Source organism: Ranitomeya imitator, chromosome 1 (genome assembly GCF_032444005.1).
Source record: "Ranitomeya imitator isolate aRanImi1 chromosome 1, aRanImi1.pri, whole genome shotgun sequence".
Classification (NCBI taxonomy): domain Eukaryota; kingdom Metazoa; phylum Chordata; class Amphibia; order Anura; family Dendrobatidae; genus Ranitomeya; species Ranitomeya imitator.
In genome coordinates, this window is record NC_091282.1 from 307,309,288 (window position 1) to 307,324,271 (window position 14,984).

The 14,984-nt window shown below is 47.6% G+C and overlaps 1 protein-coding gene across 1 annotated transcript in view; it reads left to right on the forward strand.

Annotated features, from left to right (window-relative positions):
• Positions 1–969: 969 nt before the first annotated feature.
• Positions 970–14,984, forward strand: part of RAB35 (RAB35, member RAS oncogene family) — a 50,769-nt gene continuing 36,754 nt past the window's right edge. The window contains exon 1 of the mRNA XM_069758388.1: positions 970–1,129. Coding sequence (XP_069614489.1) covers positions 1,078–1,129 — 52 coding nt within the window. The 5' untranslated portion in view covers positions 970–1,077. The remainder of the gene's footprint in view (positions 1,130–14,984) is intronic.

A 14,984-nucleotide genomic window follows, 5' to 3' on the forward strand; every position in this document is an offset into this window, starting at 1 on the left:
GAGCGGCGAACTTGCTCCGCCCCCTTCTGGAGACGCGATGATGCCGGATGTGTTCATTGCACACATCCGGAATCATCGCACCCCACACATAGGGCCCTGTGTTATACCTTGCAGAAGCGCAGTGTCGCCGCAAAGTAAACGGACATGCAGCGATCTAAAGAGACGCACCGCATGTCCGGAATCGTAGGGCCGCCGGATGCGTGTTACCACACATAGTGGAGATGGGATTTCATGAAATCCCCTCCACTATGCTGTAACATCTGGACGCTGCGTCTCTATGCAGCGTCAAACACGCAGCGTTTCCTGAATGTGGACACATACCCTTAGTGTAACAAAGGTGTTACGTTTGAGTCTTTTCAGAAAGTTACAACTCATAACGCAGGAGAAACTGTCAGTAAGTCTAAACTTCGCCTACAATGGCGAGTACGAGTAACACAAAAGACCCAAGTGGAAAGATGACTATGGCGCAAAGCAAACAAAAAGAGGACGAAAAACTAAAAGCAGCAGCAAATGAGCGGGAGTGCCTCAGCAGTGTGTTCCCTGGTGTCTGCCTTATGTTCCTGTTATATCCCAGGTGTCACAGACGTCCCTGACGGCGTCTCTACACTGCGGGGTATAAGGATAACGTTTCAACTTGTGGAGAGTCACAAGCCAAGCGTGGCATGTAGAGTGAGGAGACTTATAAGCCATGTAGTCGCCTGCCTCTGGGAAATTAAGCGTCAGGTGAACACTTTAACCCGTGCTTTGCCCGCCGCCACAGACAGCAGCCAAAGGGGTCAGGGACCGTGCGGGGGAGCACAGCGCCTCCTGGCGGAGCTGCTGCAATGTGACAAGAAAGGAGCTTCAGTCAAAATGGCGGTGCGGTGTCCGGCGTCCGCTCTACTCCAGAGGCGCGCGCACGCAGAAGGGAGCCGCCCCGGGCTCGCGCTCAGGTGGGGCAGCCGTGGGCGTGGTCTGCGCCTGCGCACTCGTCGCGGTTTCGCTGTCACTTCCGGCTGTTTGTCCGGGAAGCGGATTCGGTCGGAACGGAACGCGCGGATCCCGGGAGCCGGCCCACCAGCTGCACAGGCCGCCAACATGGCCCGGGATTACGACCATCTGTTCAAGCTGCTGATTATCGGAGACAGCGGTGAGAGTGGCTTCCCCGGGGTGGGGGACTGGGCTGTCCGGGGAGAGGCCGATGGGGGTCCGCACCGGGGACCACTGGTGACCCTGTGTCCTCCCTTATGTGGGATGTCTGCCCGCAGCCACCGTACAGCCGGGCACTGCCGCTCTGTGCCATGTAGGTGTGCGGGCACTGAGCCGCCAAGTCCGGTCTGTGCCACCCAGGAATCGCCGCCCATGGGAAGTGGCACTGTAGTGCTGGTGACTTATGTGGCCGAGTGTGGTGCCCCGGGGCTGGGTACCGCTGGCACATGGCGTGGTCACATCTGCCCCTTATTTATCCCCTGTACGCTGGCAATGGTCTGTGCTGTGGGGTCTTGTCACTATTAGTAGTGATGCCACCGCAGCCCCCCATGTACTGACATGGGCAGGTGCCCCCGGTCTGTCTGTTCTGTGCTGTGGGATCTTGTCACTATCAGTGATGCCGCCGCAGCCCCCCCCCCCCACCCCCCCCCCCCCATATACTCTCACGGGCAGGTGCCCCTGGCCTGGTCTGTGCTGTGGGGTCTTGTCACTATCCGTGATGCCACCGCAGCCCCCCATATACTGACACGGGCAGGTGCCTGGTGCTCTTGGCACACGTGCATGGTGTGGTTACATCTGCCCATTATTCATGCAGGTGCCCAGTGTGTGGACGTTGTTCTCAGACCCCTTAGCCGGGGTTCACATTTCTTTCAGTTTGCTGCATCCGTTTTACTCTTGGATAAATGTCTGCAGTTCTCCTTCCCACCAGGCAGTGAGAGGGGCAGCGCAGGGTTACTGTTATCCGCGGCTCCCGGTAGGACCCATTGGATGTCAGCGGCTGGGATCTATCTAGGTAGCGCTCATATGAAAACTAATTTGTGAAAACCCTTAGTGTTCGGTCAGACGGACGCATCTTTGGAATTCTGATGCTCTGATTTACGGACTAATGCATGTGTGTATTGTGCAGCTCATGCGCTGTGTGAACGTACAGTGTGGGCCACATCCGCTGTGTGAACGTACAGTGTGGGCCACATCCGCTGTGTGAACGTACAGTGTGGGCCACATCCGCTGTGTGAACGTACAGTGTGGGCCACATCCGCTGTGTGAACGTACAGTGTGGGCCACATCCGCTGTGTGAACGTACAGTGTGGGCCACATCCGCTGTGTGAACGTACAGTGTGGGCCACATCCGCTGTGTGAACGTACAGTGTGGGCCACATCCGCTGTGTGAACGTACAGTGTGGGCCACATCCGCTGTGTGAACGTACAGTGTGGGCCACATCCGCTGTGTGAACGTACAGTGTGGGCCACATCCGCTGTGTGAACGTACAGTGTGGGCCACATCCGCTGTGTGAACGTACAGTGTGGGCCACATCCGCTGTGTGAACGTACAGTGTGGGCCACATCCGCTGTGTGAACGTACAGTGTGGGCCACATCCGCTGTGTGAACGTACAGTGTGGGCCACATCCGCTGTGTGAACGTACAGTGTGGGCCACATCCGCTGTGTGAACGTACAGTGTGGGCCACATCCGCTGTGTGAACGTACAGTGTGGGCCACATCCGCTGTGTGAACGTACAGTGTGGGCCACATCCGCTGTGTGAACGTACAGTGTGGGCCACATCCGCTGTGTGAACGTACAGTGTGGGCCACATCCGCGGTTTTAGTATGGCCATCTAACCCTTGTCTGGGCAAAGAACTAAGGGCCTCGTATACAAAGTCCATGAGCCGTCTGATTGCTGCGGAGCCATTGTAACGCCGGGCACGTATCCCTCCATATTACTTCTTGTAGGTGTTCGTCCCGGCCATACACGCTCTGTGACACCGGCTGGAGAACAACCCTCTTTCTGGGAATATTCACTCACGGACTCATGATTTTACATTGAATGAAAGATCTTTCTGCCAATAAGAAGCATGTCTGTCAGTCCGTTTACGGAGCACAATGTCTCATAGGCATGTATTGGTGCGGAGCAGGCCAGGCATCGCTGTCCATATACCGACTGTGCAGCATACCGCTTAGGCCGGCGTCACACTCAGCGTATAAAAATACGGTCCGTAATTTACGGCCATAATACGCAGGAAAGTCCCCAAAATAGTGGTCCGTATCTCCTCCGTAGGCAGGGTGTGTCAGCGTATTTTGCGCATGGCATCTTCCGTATGTAATCCGTATGGCATCCGTACTGCGAGATTTTCTCGCAGGCTTGCAAAACCGACATACGGACATACAATGGATCCGTGTTCTCAAAAAATCGTAACAACATATATACTCTCTCTCTCTGTAGAAGTGTATGTATATATATATATATATATATATATATATATATATATATATATATTTTTCAGTAGACACATATATGTATATAATAATATTTCATCCAGCGCGAGATAGCTTTAACCCCTTCCCGACCCATGACGCCACGTAGGCGTCATGAAAGTCTGTGCCAATCCGACCCATGACGCCTATGTGGCGTCATGGAAAGATCGCGTCCCTGCAGATCGGGTGAAAGGGTTAACTCCAAATTCACCCAATCTGCAGGGACAGGAGGAGTGGTACTTTAGCCCAGGGCGGGTGGCTTCACTCCCCCCCCCCCCCCCCTTCCCGTGGCTACGATCGCTCTGATTGGCTGTTGAAAGTGAAACTGCCAATCAGAGCGATTTGTAATATTTCACCTAAAAAACTGGTGAAATATTACAATCCAGCCATGGCTGATGCTGCAATATCATCGGCCATGGCTGGAAACACTGGTGTACCCACCCCCCACCACACCGATCGCCCCCCCCCGGTCAACCGATCTGTGCTCCGCTCCCCTCCGTCCTGTGCTCCGCTCCCCCGTCCTCCTGCCACCCCCGTGCTCCGACGCCCCCCCGTGCCCCGATTTCCCCCCTTATACTTACCGGGCCTCCCGGTGTCCGTCCGTCTTCTCCCTGGGCGCCGCCATCTTCCAAAATGGCGGGCGCATTCGCAGTGCGCCCGCCGAATATGCAGGCCGGCAGATTCGTTCCAGGTATATTTTGATCACTGTGATCAAAATAAAAAAAAAATTAGTAAATGACCCCCCCCCCCCCCCTTTATCACCCCCATAGATAGGGCCAATAATAAAATAAAGAAAATATATTTTTTTTCTTTTTCCACTACAGTTAGAACTAGGGTTAGGGTATTTGCACACGGTGTGGATCCGCAGCGGATTGGCCGGGGATCCGCAGCGGATTGGCCGCTGCGAATTCGTAGCAGTTTTCCATCAGGTTTACAGTACCGTGTAAACCTATGGAAAACCAAATCCGCTGTGCCCATGGTGCGGAAAATACCGCTCGGAATCACTGCGTTGTATTTTCCGCAGCATGTCAATTTTGTGCGGATTCCGCAGTGTTTTACACCTGTTCCTCAATAGGAATCCGCAGGTGAAATCAGCACAAAAAACACTGGAAATCCGCAGGTAAAACGCAGTGCCTTTTTACCTGTGGATTTTTCAAAAATAGTGCGGAAAAATCTCACACGAATCTGCAACGTGGGCACATAACCTTAGGGTTAGGATTGGAATTAGATTTAGGGTTGGAATTAGGGCTAGGGTTAGAAATAGGGTTAAGATTAGGCTTGTGGTTAGGGGTGTGTTGGGGTTAAAGTTGGGATTAGGGTTAGGGTTGGGATAAGGGTTAGGGGTGTGTTGGGGTTAGGGTTGGAGTTAGAATTGAGGGATTTCCACTGTTTAGGCACACCAGGGGTCTCCAAACGCAACATGGCGCCACCATTGATTCCAGCCAATCTTGCGTTCAAAAAGTCAAATGGTGCTCCCTTCCGAGCCCCGACGTGCGCCCGAAGAGTAGTTTACCCTCACATATGGGGTACCAGAGTACTCAGGACAAACTGGGCAACAACTATTGGGGTCCAATTTCTCCTGTTACCCTTGCGAAAATAAAAAATTGCTTGCTAAAACATAATTTTTGAGGAAAGAAAAATAATTTTTTATTTTTACGGCTCTGCGTTATAAACTTCTGTGAAGCACTTGGGGGTTCAAAGTGCTCACCACACATCTAGATAAGTTCCTTGGGGGGTATAGTTTCCAAAATGGGGTCGCTTGTGGGGGGTTTCTACTGCTTAGGCACATCAGGGGCTCTACAAATGCAACGTGACGCCCGCAGACCATTCCATCAAAGTCTGCATTTCAAAAGTCACTACTTCCCTTCCGTGCCCCGACGTGTGCCCAAACAGTGGTTTACCCCCACATATGGGGTATCAGTGTACTCAGGACAAACTGGGCAACAACTATTGGGGTCTAATTTCTTTTGTTACCCTTGTGAAAATAAAAAATTTCTTGCTAAAACATAATTTTTGAGGAAAGAAAAATGATTTTTTATTTTCACGGCTCTGCATTGTAAACTTCTGTGAATCACTTGGGGGTTTAAAGTGGTCACCGCACATCTAGATTAGTTCCATGGGAGGTCTAGTTTCCAAAATGGGGTCACATGTGGGCGAGCTCCAATGTTTAGGCACACAGGGGCTATCCAAACGCGTCATGGTGTCCGCTAACGATTGGAGCTAATTTTTCATTCAAAAGTCAAATGGCACTCCTTCCCTTCTGAGCCTTGCCGTGTGCACAAACAGTGGTTTGTGACCACATATGAGGTATCGGTGTACTCAGGAGAAATTGCCCAACACGTTTTAGGATCCATTTTATCCTGTTGCCCATGTGAAAATGAAAAAATTGAGGCTAAAATAATTTTTTTGTGAAAAAAAAAGAAGTACTTTTTCATTTTTACGGATCAATTTGTGAAGCACCTGGGGGTTCAAAGTGCTCACTATGCATCTAGATAAGCTCCTTTGGGGGTCTAGTTTCCAAAATGGGGTCACATGTGGGGGAGCTCCAATGTTTAGGCACACAGGGGCTCTCCAAACCAAACATGGTGTCCGCTAACGATTCGAGCCAATTTTTCATTGAAAAAGTCAAATGGCGTTCCTTCCCTTCCGAAACCTGCCGTGCGCCCAGACAGTGGTTCCCGCCCACATATGAGGTATCGGCGTATTCAGGACAAATTGCACAATAACTTTTGGGGTCCAGTTTCTCCTTTTACCCTTGGGAAAATAAAAAAATTGTTGCTAAAACATCATTTTTGTGACTAAAAAGTTAAATGTTCATTTTTTCCTTCCATGTTGCTTCTGCTGCTGTGAAGTACCTGAAGGGTTAATAAACTTCTTGAATGTGGTTTTGAGCACCTTGAGGGGTGCAGTTTTTAGAATGGTGTCACTTTTGGATATTTTCAGCCATATAGACCCCTCAAACTAACTTCAAGTGTGAGGTGGTCCCTAAAAAAATGGTTTTGTAAATTTCGTTGTAAAAATGAGAAATCGCTGGTCAAATTTTAACCCTTATAACTTCCTAGCAAAAAAAAATGTTTTTTCCAAAATTGTGCTGATGTAAAGTAGACGTGTGGGAAATGTTATTTATTAACTATTTTGTGTCACATAACTCTGGTTTAACAGAATAAAAAATAAAAATTTGAAAATTGCGAAATTTTAGTCAAATTTCCATTTTTTTCACTAATAAACGCAAAAATTATTGACCTAAATTTACCACTAACATGAAGCCCAATATGTCACGAAAAAACAATCTCAGAACCGCTAGGATCCGAAGCGTTCCCGAGTTATTACATCATAAAGGGACACTGGTCAGAATTGCAAAAAACGGCCAGGTCATTAAGGTCAAAATAGGCTGGGTCATGAAGGGGTTAGAGCCGGTAATTCAATTACCGGCTTTTGCCATCTCCTTCCTAAACCCGACATGATATGAGACAAGGTTTACATACAGTAAACCATCTCATATCACCTTTTTTTTGCATATTCCACACTACTAATGTTAGTGTGTATGTGCAAAATTTGGGCGCTCTAGCTATTAAATTAAAGGGTTAAATGGGGGGAAAAATTGGCGTGGGCTCCCGCACAATTTTCTCCGCCAGAGTAGTAAAGCCAGTGACTGAGGGCAGATATTAATAGCCTGGAGAGGGTCCATGGTTATTGGCCCCCCGGCTAAAAACATCTGCCCCCAGCCACCCCAGAAAAGGCACATCTGGAAGATCCGCCTATTCTGGCACTTGGCCACTCTCTTCCCATTCCCGTGTAGCGGTGGGATATGGGGTAATGAAGGGTTAATGGCACCTTGCTATTGTAAGCCAGATTAATAATGAAGCGTCAATTATGACACCTATCCATTATTAATCAAATAGTATGAAATGGTTAAAAAAAACAAACACATTACTACAGAGTATTTTAATGAAATAAACCCTTCATTACCCCATATCCCACCGCTACACGGGAATGGGAAGAGAGTGGCCAAGTGCCAGGATAGGCGCATCTTCCAGATGTGCCTTTTCTGGGGTGGCTGGGGGCAGATGTTTTTAGCCGGGGGGGCCAATAACCGTGGACCCTCTCTAGGCTATTAATATCTGCCCTCAGTCACTGGCTTTACTACTCTGGCGGAGAACATTGTGCAGGATCCCATGCCAATTTTTTCCTCCATTTAACCCTTTAATAGCTACAGAGCGTGTGGAATATGCAAAAAAAAAAAAAAATGGGGATATGACATGGGTTACCGTATGTAACCATGTCTCATATCATGTCGGGTTTGGAAAGGAGATAGCAAAAGCCGGCAATTGAATTACCGGCTTTTAAGCTATTTAGCGCTGGATGAAATATTAATATATATACATATATGTGTCTCACTGATATATATACCTATTCTATGTGTACACATTTATTCTACCTATTCTTCTGTAACCTGTCAGTGCGATTTTACTGTACACCGCACTGAATTGCCGGCTTTTCTCTCTAACACCGCTGCGTATTTCTCGCAAGTCACACTGCTGGTCCGTGTGTAATCCGTATTTTTCTGGCCCCCATAGACTTTCATTGGCGTATTTTTTGCGCAATACGGTGACAAATGCAGCATGCTGCGATTTTCTACGGCCGTAGAAGACTGTATAATACGGATCAGTAAAATACGGCTGATAGGAGCAGGGGCATAGAGAAGCATTGTATCGTATGCAATCCGTATTTTCTGCACCTCTTACGTCCGTAAAACACGGTAGTGTGACGCCGGCCTTAGATGGAAGTTCCCGTGGATCTGATGTGCTGCAATTGTGCCATCTGGAGATCACCAACACCTTCCACTAGTGGCACTGTGGACGGGATCCTATACTAAGCAAAACCTGCACATGTTGCAGCACAGATGGGACAAGTGGTTTTTTTAGAAAGCATCACAGCAGTTTTTGAATCCAATGTCAGAAGTGGAACAAGCAGGAAGGAGAACTACAAGTCCTTTTTGTGCTAATCCTCCCAATAAACCGTCCACACGAGTCTTACGGATCCGTGTAAAAGGGACAGCTGTACTTAACGCTTCGGGGTTCCATCTGCTTTTCTCTGATCCTTTGTTAAAGGGAACCAGTCAGCAGGATTGTGCTCAGTAACCTACACTGTCAGGTCAGCACCGTTATACTGATTACAATGATACCTGGTGATGAAATCCGTCTTTTTTCAGTTTTGAGGTAATGATAAGCTCGTGCTCCGGGGCGGCCTGTGGGGGTCTGCTTACATATTCACCAGTATGGCTCCTGACAGGTTACTGATCCCTCACTGACCTGCCCCATACTATATATCTTAATTGTTTTGAAAACAAAATTTCATTCATCATCCGGGTGCCTGCACTGTAGCATTATCGAATCTATAATATCCATGTGTTTATTTTATGATATCAATTTATTCAGGGAAAAAAAATCGTTCTCAAAATGGCACCCGCCGCACCTGCGTAAGTAGCATAATTCGGAACGTGATAGATGCTACTGTGCAGGTGCCATTTTGCTACTTAAAAAAAAAAAAGAAAGAAATAAATTGCCTCTACCAAGATGACGGCAGAGATGGCGCTTGCGTAGTAGCATGATAAGGATCGCTGATAAATGCTGCTGCACACACGGTCCGACTCGTGCTACTGCGCAGGTGCGGCCGGGACCATTTTGAGATATTTTTCCCTGAAGAAATGTACCGTATATACTCGAGTATAAGCCGAGATTTTCAGCCCAAAATTTTGGGCTGAAAGTGCCCCTCTCGGCTTATACTCGAGTCAAGGTGGGTGGCAGGGTCGGCGGGTGAGGGCGCTGAGGTATACTTACCTAGTCCCAGCGATCCTCGCGCTGTCCCTGCCGTCCCACGGTCTTCTGTGCTGCAGCTTCTTCCCCTCTTCAGCAGTCACGTGGGACCGCTCATTACAGAAATGAATAAGCGGCTCCACCTCCCATAGGGGCGGAGCCGCCTATTCATTCCTCTAATCAGCGGTGCCGGTGACCGCTGATAGAGAAAGAGGCTGCGGCACCGAAGACCAGGCAGAGGGACAGCGCGAGGATCGCCAGGACTAGGTAAGTATAGCATATTCACCTGTCCTCGTTCCAGCCGCCGAGCGTCGCTCCATCTTCCCGGCCGGCGCCTCCATCTTCCCGGCGTCTGCGCTCTGACTGTTCAGGCAGGGGGCGCGATGACGCATATAGTGTGCGCGGCGCCCTCTGCCTGATCAGTCAGAACAGAGACGCTGGGAAGATGGAGGCGCCGGAACGAGACGCCGGGAGCTGCAATCAAGGGAGGTGAGTATGTGTTTTTTTTTATTGCAGCAGCAGCAGCGGCGGCAGAGATTTATGTGGAGCATCTATGGGGCACAGTGAACTGTGCAGGGCACCGTATATGGCACATCTGTGGGGCACAGTGAACGGTGCAGAGCACCGTATATGGCACATCTATGGGGCACAGTGAACGGTGCAGGGCACCGTATATGGCACAGCTATGGGGCACTGAACGGTGCAGGGCACCGTATATGGCACATCTATGGGGCACAGTGAACGGTGCAGAGCACCGTATATGGCACATCTATGGGGCACAGTGAACGGTGCAGGGCACCGTATATGGCACATCTATGGGGCACAGTGAACGGTGCAGAGCACCGTATATGGCACATCTATGGGGCACAATGAACGGTGCAGAGCACTGTATATGGGACACAGCTATGGGGAAATATGAACGGTGCAGAGCACTGTATGGCACAGCTATGGGGAAATAATGATCTATTTTTATTTTTGAAATTCACCGGTAGCTGCTGCATTTCCACCCTAGGCTTATACTCGAGTCAATAAGTTTTCCCAGTTTTTTGTGGCAAAATTAGGGGGGTCGGCTTATACTCGGGTCGGCTTATACTCGAGTATATACGGTATATCTTTAAAATAAATATATGGACATCATAGATCCAATCATGCTACATCACAAGCGCCACTGCCTGCATGATGAATGTAACTTTTTTATTTTTATTTTTTCAAAATAATACGAGATACCCTATGTAAAATAGGGAGCAGCTCATTGAGGGGTCAGTGCCCTGCCATAAGCCATCAGTATGAATTTGTAAGCAGAGCACCACATAAGACCACCCCGCAGTACGAGCATATAATTAACTGACCATAGAGATTAATCAACAACCACAAGACGGATTTCATCACCACGTATCATTGTAATCAGTATAACACTGCCAGTCTGACTCTGTCTGTAGCTACTGTGCACAATTCTGGTGACAGGTTCAATATAAGTCAATGGACAAATAAAAGAACAGTCTACCTGCTTCAGTCCCCAAAAAGATAATTGAATGGATGCAAGCGGAGGAATTATGACACCAGAGCGAAACAGTCTATCTCACTAATGTAACAGATGAGATGGGTGTGAGAGTAGCCATGTGTCGAGTTCATGTGGGCATGTTTTTTTTTTTCAGACCAGTGATGTTCGCAAGTTTCTGCCATGATTGGTTCACTGTGCAGGTCTGAGCGTTCGTTGGCATAATGCATAAGCTGTCTGCCACTTAAACATTTTTTAAGCCCTTTGTTCTAAGGAAGACAGGATCTGTAATTTTATGGACCACTGCATGTTGCCCTGGTTAGAGGCCACTGCTGCAATCTATCAGAGGTGGCCAGTTCCCTAGGTAAGGAGTGTGCACTTGCAAGTGCTGCTCTGAAGCTGGTGTGAACGATCAGTCTTAATGAGGGACCGACCTCCGGCAAGAGGGTGCAGAGCAATGCGCTCCTGAAGACAGATAAGCGGTGATGAGCAAACGTGCTCGGATAAGGTATTAAGTGAGCATGCTCTTGTGGTAACTGTGTCTTCGGCGTGCTCGAAAAATATGTTCGAGTCCTTGCGACTGCACATCTCATGGCTGTTCAGCAGTCACAACACGTGATGAGATTGCCCAACAAGCTGGCAATTCCTGCATGTGTTCCCTGCAACTGTCGCACAGCAGCGAGACATGCATCCGTGAGGACTCAAACATCTTTTTCGAGCACGCCGAAGACACTGTTACCATACGAGCATGCTCACATAACACCTTATCAGTGCACGTCCGCTCATCACTACAGATAAGCACACACCTTAAAACTATCAACTTTATAAAGCACTGTGCCTTTCTTAAAGGGTTTTTCCAGGACTGCTCCTGCCGGCAATTCTGCTGCTCCCCAGAATTAGGCAGCAATGATCCGACTGTCGCTCAGCATGACATTGGCAGTCACACCCTGTCAACAAAGCACAGAACTGTTGACTCTTTGGCTTTGGGCCTATTTTGGAATGAATCTGCACCCGATTGCCAGTGCAGTCCAAAATTATCAGTTTCCCAGACACCAGATTTACACCCGTATCAAAGCTTTTATTCCATCCAGATCAATAAGGCATATGAAGCGATGTTTTGGCCATAAACCTAAAAATGTGAAAACAGATAATGGCCCCAATTCTCCATGTTCCTGTGGGAAAACGGCATGAAATGTCTCAATTTTTGTCTAGTTTGCAATCACGCAAAGGTTTTCACTCCGGTCCCTGCCAGGTCCACCAAGTTCTTGAAAAACAGAGCTTAGCTGAGAGCGGTGTGCTCCATCGCGGAAGAATAATGTATGATGATTTACACCAGAAAAGTGGGAGAACTTCTGACAAAAGTGGAGTACATTTCTTGCAGTGGTGCACGGAAGCTTAAAGACGTGCTAAGCTCATAAAATGGCACATGCCTCTTAAATTTGGCCCATTTTACTACAGCATAGTGTTCATCAAAGCTGGCATGTAAAAAGCCAATCTTGGTGAATCGAGACCATTATGCTCTTACTCAGTCAAAAAAGCTTTGTTTTTACCTCCAACTGATTTTTTTTTTTTTTTTTGCAACTTTTAAGTACAAAACAACCCCCCAACAGATGAACGCACAGAATAGACTTAAAAAGCGCAAATTAGAATAATTAGGTGCAAATAAAAATTGGCAAAAAAATCAGGGCATCAGACTTGGTATAAAATGGACCGACTCCTAAAATATATAATAAATTGGGTACACTAGTACAATGCAGAATGAGCTGTGAATGTTTTCATAATAATTTGGGAAAGTTCTGAAATGTCCTATAAATGTCTGTTCTGTTCCTGATCTAAGGACCTCAGCCTTTAGGTGAGATGAATCTGTGCTGCACTTTATGTACATGTGCAGTAGGGGCAGTGCTGAGGATTCTGAGTCGTGGAGTCAGAAATTGAGGAGTCGGAGGTTTGGCTTACCAACTCCACAACCCTACAAAAAAGGCTAGAAACAGGACTAAAAATTGTGCTAATGCAATAATGAATTGGGCCCTATGGCTATGTCTGGAGCACATCCAAATCCTGTTTTCCAGGCGTCATGCAGAAGACCCTTACAGAGTCCCAACCTAGGGTAAAACGTGGCATGATCCTGCTTTAGCAGTGTTAGGGATACTTGCTATCAAACTTGTATTCTGAGGCATCTTCCCTAAGACCTTCAGTAAGCGCTCAACAAAAAGATGACTGGAAGCCATTTGTATCTGAGACATGTATTTCTTCCGCACCTTATAAGTCATTGCCGGCATTAGCCGCCTGCAGATCTTGCCCAGACTGATGCCAGCATTGGGTGCTCAGGTGGTGGTGCACTTCTCATGTATAGCAGTGCGGCAGGTCACCTTTTTTGGTCAGTCCACATCTGCATTGATTTCTGCTATAAATGGCAGGGACAATAGTGCAGCTTTGTTTCTTCTTTCCTGGTAAAGTGCTGGATGCCCAACGGACCCTGTTATATTCAGTAGGGTCCACGGAGAGCCTCTGGTGTCCATCATATGGCTGGCTTATATTTCTTTCTATGATGACATAAAAATGAAAGTCCAAACACAGATGTGAACTTTTTGTGTACATTTTTTTTTAACCCAGTAGCATTGCTTTTGAAATAAATTCCTTTATAAGGCTACGTTCACATTTGCGTTGTGCGGTGCTGCGTCGGCGACGCAACGCACAACGCAAACCAAAACGCATGCAAAACGCATGGTTTTGTGACGCATGCATCCTTTTCTGGCATGACTTTGGACGCAAAAAAATGCAACTTGCTGCGTCCTCTGCGTCCTGACGCGTGCGCCAAAAAGGATGCATGCGTCACAAAACGCAATGCAACGCATGTCCATGCGCCCCCATGTTAAATATATGGGCGCATGCGTCGCCGCGGCTGCGCCCGACGCAGCCCCGCAAAACGCTAATCTGAACGTAGCCTAATAGGCATAACGTGTGCCCATATTGCTTGTGGCAAGCCTTGTTACTGATATATAAACTTTTATTTTGTCTAGTGATGAGATGGTCATTATGCGATCAGTGTTCCTTTTCATTGGCGGCATAAGATGCCTACAAGACTACACTTAAAAAGGGGTTTACCATTTTTAGAAAAGTGGACCCCAAGCGTTGTCTGTCATGTTACTGTATATACTTGAGTATAAGCCGACCCGAGTATAAGCCGACCCCCCCTAATTTTGCCACAAAAAACTGGGAAAACTTAATGACTCGAGTATAAGCCTAGGGTGGAAAATGCAGCAGCTACTGGTAAATTTCAAAAATAAAAATAGGTACCAATAAAAGTAAAATTAATTGAGACATCAGTAGGTTGTGTTTTTGAATATCCATATTGAATGAGGAGCCCCATATAATGCTCCATAAAGTTCATGATGGGCCCCATAAGACGCTCCATACAAAATACGCCCTATATAATGCTCCATACAGTTTGATGGGCCCCATAAGATGCTCCATATTAAAATATGCCCCATATAATCCTGCATAAAGGCTAATATTGGCCCCAAAAAATGCTCCATAGACACATTTTCCCCATACAATTCTGCATAAAGGTAATAAGGGCCCCATAAGATGCTCCATAGAGACATTTACCCAATATAATGCTGCACAAATGTTGATTATTTCTTAATAAGATGCTCCAGAGATATTTGCCCCCATATAATGCTGCACAAATGTTGATTATGGCCCCATAAGATGCTCCATAAAGATATTTGCCCCATATAATGTTGTCCAAACTTTGATTATGGCCCCATAAGATGCTCCATAGAGATATTTGCCCCATATAGTGCTGCACAAAAGATGAATATGGCCCCATAAGATTCTCCATAAAGATATTTGCCCCATATAGTGCTGCATAAACGTTGAATATGGCCCCATAAGATGCTCCATAAAGATATTTGCCCCATATGCTGTTGCTGCGATTAAAAAATAAATAAATCACATACTCCCCTCTTGTCGCTCAGGCCCCCGCACTTGCAATACTCACTGGTCCTCGTTCCGGCACTGCTGTGTCTTCTGCGTCCTCTGCCCTAACGTTCAGGCAAATATCGCGCAGCGCTCCCCCTCACCTGCTCCGTGCACGGTCCCTGCATCTCCGGTCTCCGGGCGCTGACAGCTTCTTCCAGCGTTGAGTGGTCACAGTTACCGCTCATTACAGTAATGAATATGCGACTCCTATGGGAGTGGAGTCTGGTCCATATTCATTACTGTAA